At 38.1% G+C, this 14,647-nt stretch overlaps 1 protein-coding gene across 1 annotated transcript in view; it reads left to right on the top strand.

The window, feature by feature from the left end:
* SLC1A3 (solute carrier family 1 member 3) overlaps positions 1–14,647 on the top strand; it is an 81,167-nt gene that overhangs the window by 18,971 nt on the left and 47,549 nt on the right. Inside the window, exon 3 of the mRNA XM_081053768.1 lies at positions 1,873–2,010. Within this exon, the coding sequence (XP_080909894.1) occupies positions 1,873–2,010 (138 nt within the window). The remainder of the gene's footprint in view (positions 1–1,872; positions 2,011–14,647) is intronic.

Raw genomic sequence — 14,647 nt, 5'->3', positions numbered from 1 at the left:
ATGTGGAAAAGTATATTCTATGTGATTTCCATATATTTAACTCTGTATAGGAACATTCTAGAAAGAAACTCACTGAAGCACTGACAGTGGTTGTCTTTGCTCTACTGAAGAGGCAGGAAGTGTGTGAAGTGGTCAAGAATGTGAGATCTGAGTCCAAACTGCCTGAGTTTAAATCCCGGCTCTGTCAACTTGTGTAGCTACCAGTACTTGACTCTGATCTTGAGTAACTATTGCAATTAGGCAAATTTTAAGTTCACTGTGATTAGATTTTTACCTCAGTAAATTGGTGGTAAAATAGTACCCACCTCCTGGGGTTTTTGTAAGGATTAAATTTACTAACACTGTAAACCATGCCTGGCATATATTAATACTAAAAGCTCAGTAAGCATTAGCTGTGTGCTATTTAAGTGGTAGAACCAATATGGGCAGACTTTTGCCTACACTTTTCTACATTTTCCAAATCAAACTTTCTCTCTTCAACATATTACTATTACATTAGGAAAAAGCAATAAATATTTTCCTGAAGGCCCTGAAAACTGGATCTGCCGGATTTTCTAGTCACATAGATTTAGACTCTCAATTGGAATATCACAGTTATGTAATCAAAGAATAGATACTTCATGGTTGCTGAGACCCAAGAGTTGAAATTGGAGTTGAGTGACAATTGAAGTAAACCTCATGTCGCATTTCATAAGAGAAGAAGCCCATTTCATAACAAGTTAGGATGATTCAGTTTCCTTAAAGGATTGCTTGCATCCTTTGGAAAACTTGTATCTACAATGTTTTCTTCCCTTCCCCCAAATCTGTCTTCTAGATAACTCAATTCTTCTCTATAACTCATACATTTTAGGAATAGCTGGGCAAAAAGAATTGAAAATACAGAGGGTGACAAAAACATGTATGCACATTTTAAGAAAGGAAAAAAACTGTATTAAAATTGTAATACTCAATATATACTGATACCAAAAGATGGATACAAGTCATATGTATACATTTTTTTGGTACCCCAGGTATTTATGTTAATGGAATAAGTAAATTTTCTTGGGCAAGGAAAGTAAGTTAGGGAAAGTAAATTTGTTCAATACCTGTGTTAATTTCCAAACATTTCAAAAGGTAGCGTGCTTAATTCGATTTACATATAAAGTTGTCATTTTAAAAATATATTTTAAAATTCCAGGAGCAGAAGGGGAAAATTGCTTTCTCTTTTCTCTATTTTCCCCTAAGTTTTCAGGGGAAATTTTTTTTGGGGAAAAAAAAATCTTTGTTCATTTTGCAGTCTTTTCTTGCCAGCAACTAACAAGTCTGTACAATACAGTTGCCAAGGTGATATCAAGACCATGTAGACTGAAAGTGTGGTTACAGGCAGGGAGATGATGAAAATGGATTAACAATGTGAACAAGAGGAGGTTTTTTTAATTGGAAAAAGATAAAATTATACTATCCTTTATAAGTGGTTATGCTAGCCGTTCTAACATCTGTTGTTAAAAAAGAACTTCATAATAAGACTTTTATGTTTTTATGGCCTTGTTCATAGATACATGATTTGTCTCCTAGTTATGCCAATCTTCGTAACTCATGTCAAACTTGGCTCCCCTGCATTTAAGTTAGACAAAGAAATTTTTCATTTGCTAAAACCAGGAAAAAATGGTTTCTGTAAGTTCTGCATGAAGCCCTGGATTCAGCCAGACCCTCCCAGGCTAAGCCTGAATATAGGCACAGCCCTTGCTCTCACAGCAGCACAAACATTTGCTGCTTAAATAAATTTGCTCTTGTCAGACCGGCATGATCACCAGCCAAATACTTGCTCATTTTTCTAGGGCTGTTACTTCAGTTTCAAAAGAGACAATTTTTCTTCTTTTATTTTTCCCTCAGGTACAATCCTTGGATTTGCCCTCCGACCATACAGAATGAGCTACCGGGAAGTCAAGTACTTCTCCTTTCCTGGGGAACTTCTGATGAGGATGTTACAGATGTTGGTGTTACCACTTATCATCTCCAGTCTTGTCACAGGTACCTTAGGCAGTTTTGTTAAAAGTGTGCTTATTACAAAAGATTGCTTAGAAAAACAAATGCTTTAGGTTTCTGCTGGATGCATGCTCTGTTCTAGAAAAAAGAAAAAGTCCTTTCAAAATGGTGGAAAGGAGGCTTTAGTAATGCATGAATGATTATAACTCGTATTTTACCAATCACAAGAGGAAACGGATTTAAACAACCACGTAATCTGGTCTGCCTCACTATGAAAGAGGTGCCCTGCTAAACACTACACAACCAGCCTTCTCTGACCACAGCCATATAGTTGACAACAGCGTACAACAGGTCTGTTTTCTCACCCTCTTATCCCACCCAGATAACATCTGGTTGGACAGCCTATTAGCTATTGATGCAAGAATGCTTGTTCTCAGAGCCACCAGGACTTGAGCGGGAGCCTTCTTGGAAGCCTCATCAAGAGGTAATGCCCACAACACATTCACCAACTCTGCTGCCACGGACACTTTATCTTTTCCTGGTGAACCCGCATGATTTCATTTCCTCCTCCAGTTGTTCACACACCCCCATTGCTTTTTACGCTGGTGGGAGAATGGGGAGGGGGTGGGAGATTTTCCCCATCCCGATATTTTGTCAGTTGATACTTGGATTTTCAACAAGTAGAAACTTTGCTGGGTAGGATTCTATTTTCTATGGCAGTGAGATAACAATTTACTCCTGCATGGGAAATTGGCTAGAGTCATTTGTATATGCGATTGGTGAATACAAATGGAGCCAAGAGGTTTCAGAAAAATGTTAGTGTGCATTCCTTCCTGCCCACTCTTCTCTTTCCTCGCAGCACATCTCTGACTTGGAGAATGAAAGTCCATAGACACTGCCCCAGCAGGATGGTTTCTGGGTCTGTAGCTAAAGCCCAGGACTCAGGTATTCCTGACCCTGGTCTCTTTTCCACCCTTGGCTTACTGGGCCCTCTTAGGCAAGTCACTCCACCTATGTGAACTGGCTCTGCACATCTTTTCCCCACTTAGGGAGCTCTCAGGGATATTTGTTATCTCCTTTCAAGATCTCTGTGTAATTAAAACTTCATAGTACAACTCAAAAGTCATGGGGCCAGATTCTAACTACCACATGCCTTAGAGGGGCTGGCCATTACTTGGACAGAAACTATGTCAGATTTTTCCTCCGAGCCATAGCGCTCTGCTGGCTTCCACTTGCCCACGTCTTTAAACAAGTGATTGCATGTGCAGGAAGCTCCCATTGGGGGAAGAACTGCCCATAAAACCATCCTGCAGACAGGAGGGTTTGGAGCACTTGTTTTTGAAACTGTTCTGCCCACCACTGACCAGGGGTAATCATGTCAGTCTCAGTTCTTACTATGGAAGCTAGATAAATGCTGAGATGAGGGCACAACTTCATTGTATTATCCATGTGCTGCCATTTCTCTGGGAAACATCTTCTTTGCAGTAAGCACCTAGAGGACAGAACTCATATCTGCCATTTATATTTCGTGGAGCAAGGAGTCCGCCTTCACCATCCCTACTGGCCGGTGTCTGAGTTGAGTACCTGCAGTTGTCCTGGATACAAGCTGAGGGGTCCTGGGTTCCTTTATCCTGGCTCTTCAAGGGTGGGCCCAGTGTTTAGAGGTTTCTGCTTGCTAGTAATTGTGCTAAAAACCCACTGTTTTACCCTTTGTAAGGGGAAAGCCCCCATTAGGTACAATTTGAGAAAATGTTACTTCCCCTTAGTAGTGATCCTAGTGGGCAGTTATCTTGAAGTGAAATTTCCTAATACTTAATACATCAACTTTACTGAAGGAATAAGAGCTTTCGCTGAGTAATTATGCAGGAAAAAATAACATGACACAATCCCTTTTGCCTGATTAAGAGGCAATTTGTGGGTAAACCTTGGAGAAATCATCATTTATAATAATGTTAAAGAGAAAGGAATTATAAGCTGCAAGCAACCAATATAAAATGAACTTCTATGATGTAACCTAATTGCAAGTTGGGAATGCTGTCACTTAGGACCATTAAGAGAGTGTCAGCTCTTTTTCAGAACTGTGTTAAGACAAGGGGCATAATTATTTAGTTTACCAAGCATCTTTTTAAGGTGTTAGTCTCAAAGCAGTAATTTCCAGGCTACACAGTAATTTAGGTACTTATGATTAATTAGAATGAATGGTTGATTCGATAAGAATTTCCTTCAGAGTTTTAAGTACAATGATTCTAAACCACAGCAGGATATGATCCAGTGAGAATGAGAGAGAGGAGGTACTTCTACAAATTGCACACAGCCTTGGAGGATCCCTGTGTGTGTTGAAAGATGTTACTAAAGAATGTGTTGCCTAGGGAGGGACCAAAGTGGGGGTCCACTATTTTAGAATGGAAAAGCAAACTCAAATGCCTCCAGTGGCCAAGCAGGTGACATATATATATAACTCCCATTTCAGGCTACTGTTTGTTTTCCTACTTTGATAGAGTCATGGATACAGAGAAATATTTCTCTTCGACAGATGAAGTAACATGGGCAAGTATGATAAGTAGAAAGTGACCCAGCTGCAGAATAGTGTAGATAAAGGGAGGCAAGGAGACAATTGTGACCTTAAAAGTGTCAGCTCCAGCCATGTGTCACCAAGGGCCAAGTCTTCTCATTTTTCAAGAGAATCCAGAAATCCAAAAAATTTTAAGAACCTCTAGATTTTACTGTGTTGATATAATTAACAGGACAAAACACTGCAAACCAAACAAAGCACATCTGCAGGTCCAGTCCAACCCTCAGGCTACCAAAATTAGAACTCAGGTTTGAGTGTCAGTGCGATAATTTATAAGAAATGCACTGTTGTAAACTTGTGCGCTGATCAGGCTAGCACTGGGTTTCGTACGTTACCTTATTTCACTATCGACAGTTCCATGCCAAAGTTTAGTTCAACGTGGAGTCAGCTACCAAATACCACATTTATTGCTAAACCAACAGCTATTGGAAACCTTCTCCTCTCCATCTTCTGGGTGTCACCACATTGTGTCACAGCTGTGCTGGTCTTTTCTGCACCTGACGGGAACACCGGAAGAAGAGCTCAGAGGGTATGCTTCCATAAAAAGCATTTTCCAATGGGAAAAATGCTTGACAAACTTAATGCTCTTCAGTTCGAAAGTCCTAGGGTCTGTTCAGACAGAAACTGAAATGGATAAAACCCTTATTGCATTTCTTGTATTAGGCACTTTGTTTTAGAAGACTCTGTACATTTAACTATCCTAAAGTCACGTTTAAACTCTCAGATATCTAAGGTAGGTTTTTGTACTTGAAACAACCGTGTTTGTGAGTTGTGGCTCTAAAGCCCCTGCGAGCCATGTTCTCCTTTTCCTGAATTTGACATTCCATTCTTCCCTAGCATCCTTGGTGTATATTAGCATTCCAGAAGCTGCCAGAGGGAAGCTGGGAGAAAGCCTAATGGCTAGATTTTGTACTCAAGTACCTTTTCTTTGAACAAGAAAAATATGTCTGTGCCAACACACCACACAATAAAATAGGGGTTTGGCACCAGTTTCTATTGATTTGGTCAGGAAAGTCAGCCAAACTAAATATTTCTTGCCAAAAATATGAGTTTGTTTGGCTGGATTAGCCTGATTAAATTCACTAGATAATAATTAAACTCCTTTTCAGGCTGTGTTGTGTAGTCATAGCTATCACCTCCTCTTTACTTCTGAATCTTTTCAGAAAATTAGTGCTTTCGTCTTTTCTCATGCTAAGTGTACACTCCTCCGTCTCCTAAGAAAAAACCTTTTGTATCTCCAGTTTTCTGCAAGGGGGGAGGATCACTTTTGACAAGCAATCACTGTGGAATTGGGCAAATTGTAAGTAAAAGGTCAGTAGGGGGGGGAGGGGTCTCAACAGCAACAGTAAAAGTAGCAGTAATGTCTGGAGCCTATGCTAGGGTACACTGGAGGTAGGATTATAACATGTATGAAGTTTATCTTTTAACATTCATTTATTCATTCATTCATTCATTTATTCACAGCTAGTTTTTGAGCCCTTACTGTCAGAGCTGAGCTAGGCACAGAAGATCCATGCATACAAGATGGGTGTTGGGTGCAGAGGGGGAAGCTTCCTCACATGCCTTAGATTATACAATATATGTAAGCAAATTCCAGTTTCAACTATAGGGTCTAAGGATAGTCCTCTGTACTCCCAGCAAAAAAAAGAGACAATTGAATTAATTTTAAGAACATGATCCCAAATCTGATTTTTTGAATCATGGTATTTCCATCATTTACTGAAAATGTTCTTTAAATCAACCTACTTTTCTTCCAATGCCTCAAATCATTATGGAAAATGGATACCTCCTTTCCTATTACTTGTCTTGTGAAGGAGATAATAAATTACAATGTAATGAAAGTCTAGATTGATACTATTGCCTGCCAAAGGCTCTGAGTGCCTGAAACTAGTCACTCATTTCAAAAGGGTTGAGGGGCGGGGTGCAAATGTTAGCGAAGTGTTAAATAACACGTGAGCACCAAAATAAGACTTTTTCTTACCTGTAATCCAAAGGATTGAAAGAGAATTTAGAAGAGTGACTTTCTCACCATGTGAATTAAAATTAAGGAGGGGTTTCTGTACCGCCAGAATAAATAAATAACCACCGTATTTACTCCATTTCGGGAAACACTGATCTAGTCCAACCATCTCTACAAAATCCCTTCCAAGTCATTGTCCAGCTTCTGCCTAAACATTTCCAATGACAAGAGATCTTTGGAACCCATTTGTTCCTGGAAAACTCTTAACAGTTCTTTTTTCCTTTCCTTTCCTTTCATCCAAAATGAAACATACACACACTCAACAACAACAACAAAACAGAAAATCAAACAAAACACCTGCCTGTAATCGCTCCTCCATGTGAGAAGCTTCATAATGTCATATATTCCTTAGGCGGCTTCCTTCCAAATTTATAGACCAGTGAAGTCAGTGGAATATGGGACTTAACTATAAGTGAAGCCACCAAGCTGCAATCACCAGCAAAGGGCTCTCCCACCTGAGAAAATGAAAGTAGAGACAATAAAGGACCTCAGAGTATGGCCCTTGGCTTAAAAAAAAACAAATGGCAGTTGCAATAAAAGTGATCCCAAATTTTGTTATTTCATTTAACAGAAGAGGGCAAAAAATGATGAGACAATTCTTAATTCTGGCACATAGTATGTGAAGGGTTTGGTAAGGACTTGGAAAAGTGAGAGCCAAAATCACTTAAGAAAATTTTAATAGTTTAAACTATTCATTGCCATGTCTCTGGTGTATAACTGAGGCCTGTTTGAAATACTACAGACACTTATGTACAAGAAAAGAGACTGTAGATTTATTGTCTTTCTCCCACACTAACATTTTATTGAAGAAGAAAAAGTCACTATCTTGGTGGGGAGGAGTTTCTTTGGGCCTCCCTTTCATTTTATGTGAAATGAAGGTGATAATGGTACCTATGTTATGGGGTTGTTGTATGTATTTACACCTGGCACATAGTATCTGTTCAGTTATTGGTAGCTATGGACAATAAGAGTAGCAGCAGTAAGACTTGTCTGGTGGACTGCATTGTATAAATGAAAATTCTATAGCAAGAAGAAAGATTTCAGTTCAGGAACATGTAACTAAGCCTCCAGATTCCATGCATCTCATCGCTGGTTATACAGCTCCCTGGTCTTTCATCTGAAACTCCATGTCCAGTGTGTGACATCCTGGAATCCATATAGCAGCAAATTCCACACACTGCTTACATGCTGTGAGTGGACATTTCTGTCCAACTAAAACTTTAGACAAACTGAGTGTCTGTCTCAACATGCAAACACTTGTCATAGCAGCCTGGAAATAAGCCAGAAAGAAGCTTTAGCCCAGCTCATTTGAAGCCAACAGGCTTGTTCCACTTTATTAGGTCTGTGAAGGAAGGAAACATGAGAAAGAAAGCCAAGTAATGTTCATCCATAGAAGGAGGTTGTAGGATATAATGGGAAGGCCCATCTTTGGGGTAAAGAGACCACTTGGCTTTTTTGTATTGTATACAAAGGATATTGGGTAATTAAATGCTTTTTATTTATTTATTTATATTTTTCTTTTAGTGAATGTGGGCTTTGGTGAGATGTACACAGTCATTTAAGTCTAGCTGTTCATACATCCAGGTTCTGGTCAAGGTGGCAGAGTAGGTAAATGTTGTGCTTACCTTCTCCCATGACCATATCAAAATTACAATGAAATTATAGAACAATCAACCTGGAGAATCATCTGAAGACTAGCTGAATAGAAGTCGTATAACTAAGGATATAAAGAAGAAGCCATGTTGAGACTGGTAGGAGGGGCAGAGACTCAGAACAGCCTGGCCCCATACCAGTGTGTGGCAGTTGAGAATCAGGAGGGATACCTCAGCTGCAGAGCTCCCCCTGAGGAGCAAGGCGTTCCCATCCCCACATCGGGTTTCTCAGCCCAGAGCACTAGTGCCAGGAAAAGGAGCCCTCACAACATCTGGCTATGAAAATAAGTGAGGATTCCATCCATCCAGGTGAAACAGGAGGCTGCTGGAAACCTAGGTGTCCTCTTAAAGGGCCAGTGCACAGGGTCATTTGTTTGCAGGTACACCCTGGGCTCCAGTAGAGGGATAGCAGATCAGGAGGCTCCAGAGACATACAGGGAGAAATTGAGTTGTGTGGCTTCAGGGTAAGGGCTAAAGAGACAGCCTCCATTGTCTCTGTGTTGAGCCCTCTCCCCACACAGCCAATGCTGAATCTGCATTAGCCTGGTGAACTACACTTGCTCCACTCTGATAACTCTCTGAGGCCCCTCTTCACAAAACTCACACACTGCCCAAGCCTTAGGGACAGCTGGCAGGCAGCAACAGGTCTCAGGGTATCCTGCCCATTTTACTGCACTGTCCCAGGCCCGGTATTTGTAGCAGCTGGCCTCAGTTCACACCTCCAGGTCCAGCAGTGGAAGTTACCAATGACTGATCACTTTGTAGCTTCTACCAGGTAGCCGTTGGCAGTCACAGGCAGTGGCTGGCCTTGTCTTGCATCAGAGCCCTTCCCAAGAGGCCCCAGAACCAACACACTTGGAGGCCAGCTTTAGGCCACAACAGAGCACCACCCAATTAGCTCTACAAGCAGCACACCCAAAGCTAGGTTTCAGCAGACACCAGAGCCCACTAGGGAGAATCCCCTTCTGTGGGGTCAGTCCCTGCATATCAGCTCCTATGCTGTGGTCATGGCCAGTGCTCACTGCCAATCAGCCTCTGAAGATCAGTTCCACCCACTGACATGCCAATAGCAAACAAGGCTCAACTACAACAGGAGGACATATACAACACATCAAGGGACACTCGTGGAGCACCCAGCTCAGGTGATCAAGGAGACTGTGCCGCTGAGGCCCACAGTACACCTACTACATAAAGCCACACCACCAAGACTGGAAGACATAGCAGATCTACCTAATACATAGAAGAAAACACAGAGAGGCAGACAAAAAGGAGGAAACAAAGAAATACGTCCCAAATGAAAGAATAGGAGAAAACTCCAGAAAAAAGAACTGAATGAAATGTAGGCAATCGATCTACCAGATACAGAATTCAAAACACTGGTTATAAGGTGCTCAAGGAACTTAGTGAGAATTTCAAGAAAGAGATAGTAAGCATAAGAAAGGATTTAGAAACCATAAAAAAGAACCAATCAGAAATGAAGAATACAATAACTGAAATGAAGAATACACTAGAAGGAATCAACAGCAGATTAGATGAAGCAGAAGATGGAGTCAGTGATTTGGTAGACAAGGTAGTAGAAAACATCCAATTGGAACAGCAAACAGAAAAAAAAATTAATGAGGATGGTTTAAGGAACCTCTTGGATAACATCAAGCATAACATTATTGGCATCATAAGGGTACCAAAAGGAGAAGAGAGAGAGAGCAAGAGATTGATAACCTATTTGAAGAAGTAATGACTGAAAACTTCCCTAACTTGGCAAAGAAATAGATGTACAAGTCCAGAAAGCACAGAGTCTCAAACAAGATGAACCCAAACAGCCCCATACAAAGACACAACATAATTAAAATGCCAAAGCATCTTAAAAACAACAAGAGAAAGGCAGTTAGTTACCTACAAGGCAGCTCCGATAAGATTGTCAACTGATTTCTCAACAGAAAGTTTGCAGGCCAGAAGGGATTGGCATGAAATATTCAAAGTGATGAAATCCAAGGACGTGCAACAAGACTACTCTACCTAACAAGTCTGTCATTTAAAACTGAAAGAGAGATAAAGAGCTTTTCAGACAAGCAAAGGCTAAAGGAGCTCATCACCACCAAATCAGTATTACAAGAAATGTTAAAGGGACTTCTTTAAGAAGAAGGGGAAAAAATATGAATAATAAAATGGAAATAATTAGTATACATACCTATCAATAATCACTTTAAATATAAATGGATTAATGCTCCCAACAAAAGACATAAAGTAGCTGAATGGATAAAAAAACAAGACCTACCATGTTTCCCTGAAAATAAGACTTAGCTAGACCATCAGCTCTAATACATGTTTTGCAGCAAAAAATAATATAAGACCCAGTCTTATTTTACTATAAGACCAAGTCATATAATATAATATAATATAATATAATATAATATAATATAATATAATATAATATAATATAATATAATATAATATAATAACACTGGGTGTTACGTTAATTTTTACTCCAAAAGACGTATTAGAGCTGATTGCCCAGCTAGGTCTTATTTTCGGGGAAACACGGTATACAGATGCTGTCTACAGGAGACCCACTTCAGATCTAAAGACACACACAGACTGAAAGTAAAGGGATGGAAAAAGATATTTCATGCAAATGAAAACAAACTAAAAGCTTGGGTAGCAATACTTACATCAGACAAAAGAGACTTTAAAACACAGGCTATTGTAAGAGACGAAGAAGGACATTTCATAACAACAACAGAATCAATCAAACAGGATGTAAACCTTGTAAACATTTATGCACACAACATAGGAGCACCTAAGTATGTAAAACAAATATTGATGGACATAAAGGGAGAGATCAACAGTAATACAGTCATAATAGAGGATTTTAACATCCCATTGACATCAATGGATAGATCGTCCTTACAGAAAATCAACAAGGAAACAGCAGCCTTAATTGACGCATTAGACCAAATAGGTTTGATTGATATGTTTACAACATTTCACCCCAAAGCAGCAAAATATACATTCTTTTCAAGTTCACATGGAATATTTTCTAGGAAAGATCATGTTAGGCCACAAAACAAGTCTCAATAAATTTAAAATTTGAAATCATATCAAACATCTGCTTTGACCACAATGATAAGAAACTAGAAATCAATTACAAGAAAAAAATGAAAAGCACACAAACACCTGGAGGATAAATAACATGCTACTAAACAATGAATGGGTTAGCAATGAGATCAATGAAAAAAATCAAGATACCTTGAGACAAATCAAAGTGAAAAGACAGTGACTCAAAATCTGTGGGACACAGTAAAAGCAGTTCTAAGAGGATTCATAGCAATGCAGTTCTACCTTAAGAAACAAGAAAAATATCAAATAAACAATCTAACCTTGTATCTAAAGAAACTAAAAACAAAGAACAATAGGGCCCAAAGTGAATAAAGGAAGGAAATAATAAAGATCAGAGCAGAAATAAACAAAATAAAGCCGGGGGAAAAAAGAACACTAAAAATGACCAATGAAACCAAGAGCTGGTTCTTTGAAAAGATTCAAAATTTTAACACAATTGATAAACCTTTAATCAGACTCATTAAGAAAAAAGAAAAAAGATCCAAATAAATAAAATCAGAAATGAAAGAGAAGTGACACCTGACACCACAGAAATACAAAGGATTATAAGAAAATGTTATAAACAGTTATTTGCCAACATATTGGGCAATCAGGAAGAAATGGATAAATTTCTAGGAAAATATAATCTTCCAAGACTGAATCAAGAACAAACAGAAAATCTGAACAGATAGGTTACTACTAACAAAATAGAACCAGTAATCAAAAACCTCCCAACAAACAAAAGTCCTGGACTGGATGGCTTCACAGGTGAATTTTAAATATTCAAAGAAGAATGAACACCTATCTTTCTTAAACAATTCACAAGGAGGGAAGCCTTCCATCATATACGAGGCCACCATTACCTTGATTCAAAACCAGCCAACAATATTGAGAGAGAGAGAGAGAGAGAGAGGTAGAGAGACAGAGAGAAAGAGAGAAAGAGAGAAAGAAAGAAAGTTATAGGTTGATATCCTTGGTGAACATAGATACAAAAATCCTCAACAAAATATTAGCAAACCAAATACAGTAAATACATTAAAAAGATCATACACCATGATCAGGTGTAATATATTCCTGGGATGCAAGGTTGGTTCAATAGATACAGAAAAAGATTTGACAAAATCCATTTACTATAAAAATACTTAGCAAAGTGGGAACAGAGGGAACATACTTCAACATAACAAACCCACAGTTAACATCATACTCAACAGGGAAAAACTAAACGTGTTTTCCTTAAGATCAGGAACAAGACAAGGATGTCAACTTTCACCACTTCTATTCAACATAATATTGGAAGTCCTAGCCATAGCAATCAGACAAGAAAAAAAAGATAAAAGGCATCCAAATTGGAAAGGAAGAAGTAGACCTGTCATTATTTGCAGATTACGTGATATTATATAGAGAGTGATTCCACCAAAAAACTATTAGGACTGATAAATGAGTTCAGTAAAGTAGCAAGATACAAAATTAATATTCAAAAATCACTTGCATTTTATACAGCAATAATGAACTATAGAAAGAGAAATTAAGAAAACAATCCCATTTACAATTGCATAAAAAAATAGGAATAAATTTAACCAAGAAGATAAAAGACCTGTACTCAGAAAATCATAAGACACTAGAGAAAGAAATTGTAGAAGATACAAATAAATGGAAGAACTTATTGTACTCATGGACAAGAAGAATTAATATCATTAATGTCCATACTACCCAAAGCAATTTATAGATTCAGTGCAATCCGTATCAAAATACCAATGGCATTTTTCACATAAGTAGAACAAATAATCCTAAAATTTATATGGAACCACAAAAGACCCTAAATATAAAAAGCAATCTTGAGAAAGAGAAACAAAGCTGGAGGTATCATGCTACATGATATGAAACTATAGAACAAGGCCATAGTAATCAAAACAGCATGGTACTGGCCTAAAAACAGACACGTAAATCAATAGAACAGAACAGAGACACCGGAAATAAAGCCACACTTTATGGTCAATAACAAAGAAAGCAAGAATATGCAATGAGATAAAGACAGTTTCTTCGATAAATGGTGTTGGGAAAACTGGACAGATACATGCAGAAAATGAAACTAGACCACTTTGTTACATCATATACAGGAATAAGCTCAAAATGGGTTAAAGACTAAAATGTAAGAGCCCAACCAAAAAACTCCTAGAAGAAAACATAGGCAGTAAACTCTCTGACATTGCTCTCAGCAATATTTTTTCTGGTCTGTGTCCTTGGGCAAGGAAAACATAAGAAAAAATAAATGGGACTACATCAAACTAAAAAGTTCGATGTAGTAAAGAACTCATGCAACTCAACACCAAAACAACAAACAATCCAATTAAAAAATGGGCAGAGGACCTGAACAGACATTTCTCCAAAGAGGACATACACATGGCCAATAGATATATGAAAAGATGCTTAACATCATTAATCTTGAAAGAAATGCAAATTAAAACCACAATGAGATATCACCTTACACTTCTCAGAATGACTATCATTAATAAATCAACAAACAAGTGTTGGCGAGGATGTGAAGAAAAGAGAACCCTAGTGCACTGTTGGTGGGATTGCAAATTGGTACAGTCACTGTGGAAAATGTTTTGGAGGGTCCTCAAAAAATTACAAACTACCTTATGACCCAGTGATTCCAATTCTGAATATTTATCCAAAGAAATCCAAAACACTAATTCAAAAAGATATATGCACCTCTATGTTCATTGCAGCACTAATTACAATAGCCAAGATATGAAAGCAACCTAAGTGCCTATCGATAGATGATTGGATAAAGAAGTGATACATTTATACAATGGAATATTACTTGGCCATAAAAAGAATAAAATCTTGCCATTTGTGACAACATGGATAGATCTAGAAGGTACTATGCTAAGTGAAATAAGTCAGACAGAGAAAGACAAATACCATATGATTTCACTTATATATAGAATCTAAAGAACAAAATAAATGAACAAACAAAACAGAAACAGACTCATAGATACAGAGAACAAACTGATGGTTGCCAGATAGGACAGGGGTTATGGGGCTGGGTAAAAAAAGTGAAGGAATTAATTGGTAGTTACAAAATAGTCATGGGGATGTAAAGTACAGCATAGGGAATATAGTCAATAATATTGTAATAACTATGTATGGTGTCATGTGGGTACTAGACTTATTGGGAGAATTACTTCATAAATTACATAAATGTCTAACCACTACACTGTACACCTGAAATTAATATAAAATAATACTGAATGTCAGCTATAATTGAAAAAATTGATACATCCAAAAAATAAAATATATTTAAAAAGTCTTACTGTCCTAGACAATGTCTACTTT

This window comes from Rhinolophus hipposideros (assembly GCF_964194185.1).
Source record: "Rhinolophus hipposideros genome assembly, chromosome: 7".
Classification (NCBI taxonomy): domain Eukaryota; kingdom Metazoa; phylum Chordata; class Mammalia; order Chiroptera; family Rhinolophidae; genus Rhinolophus; species Rhinolophus hipposideros.
The sequence above is the reverse complement of the archived record's forward strand: the minus strand, read 5'-3'. Positions and strand labels throughout refer to the sequence as shown.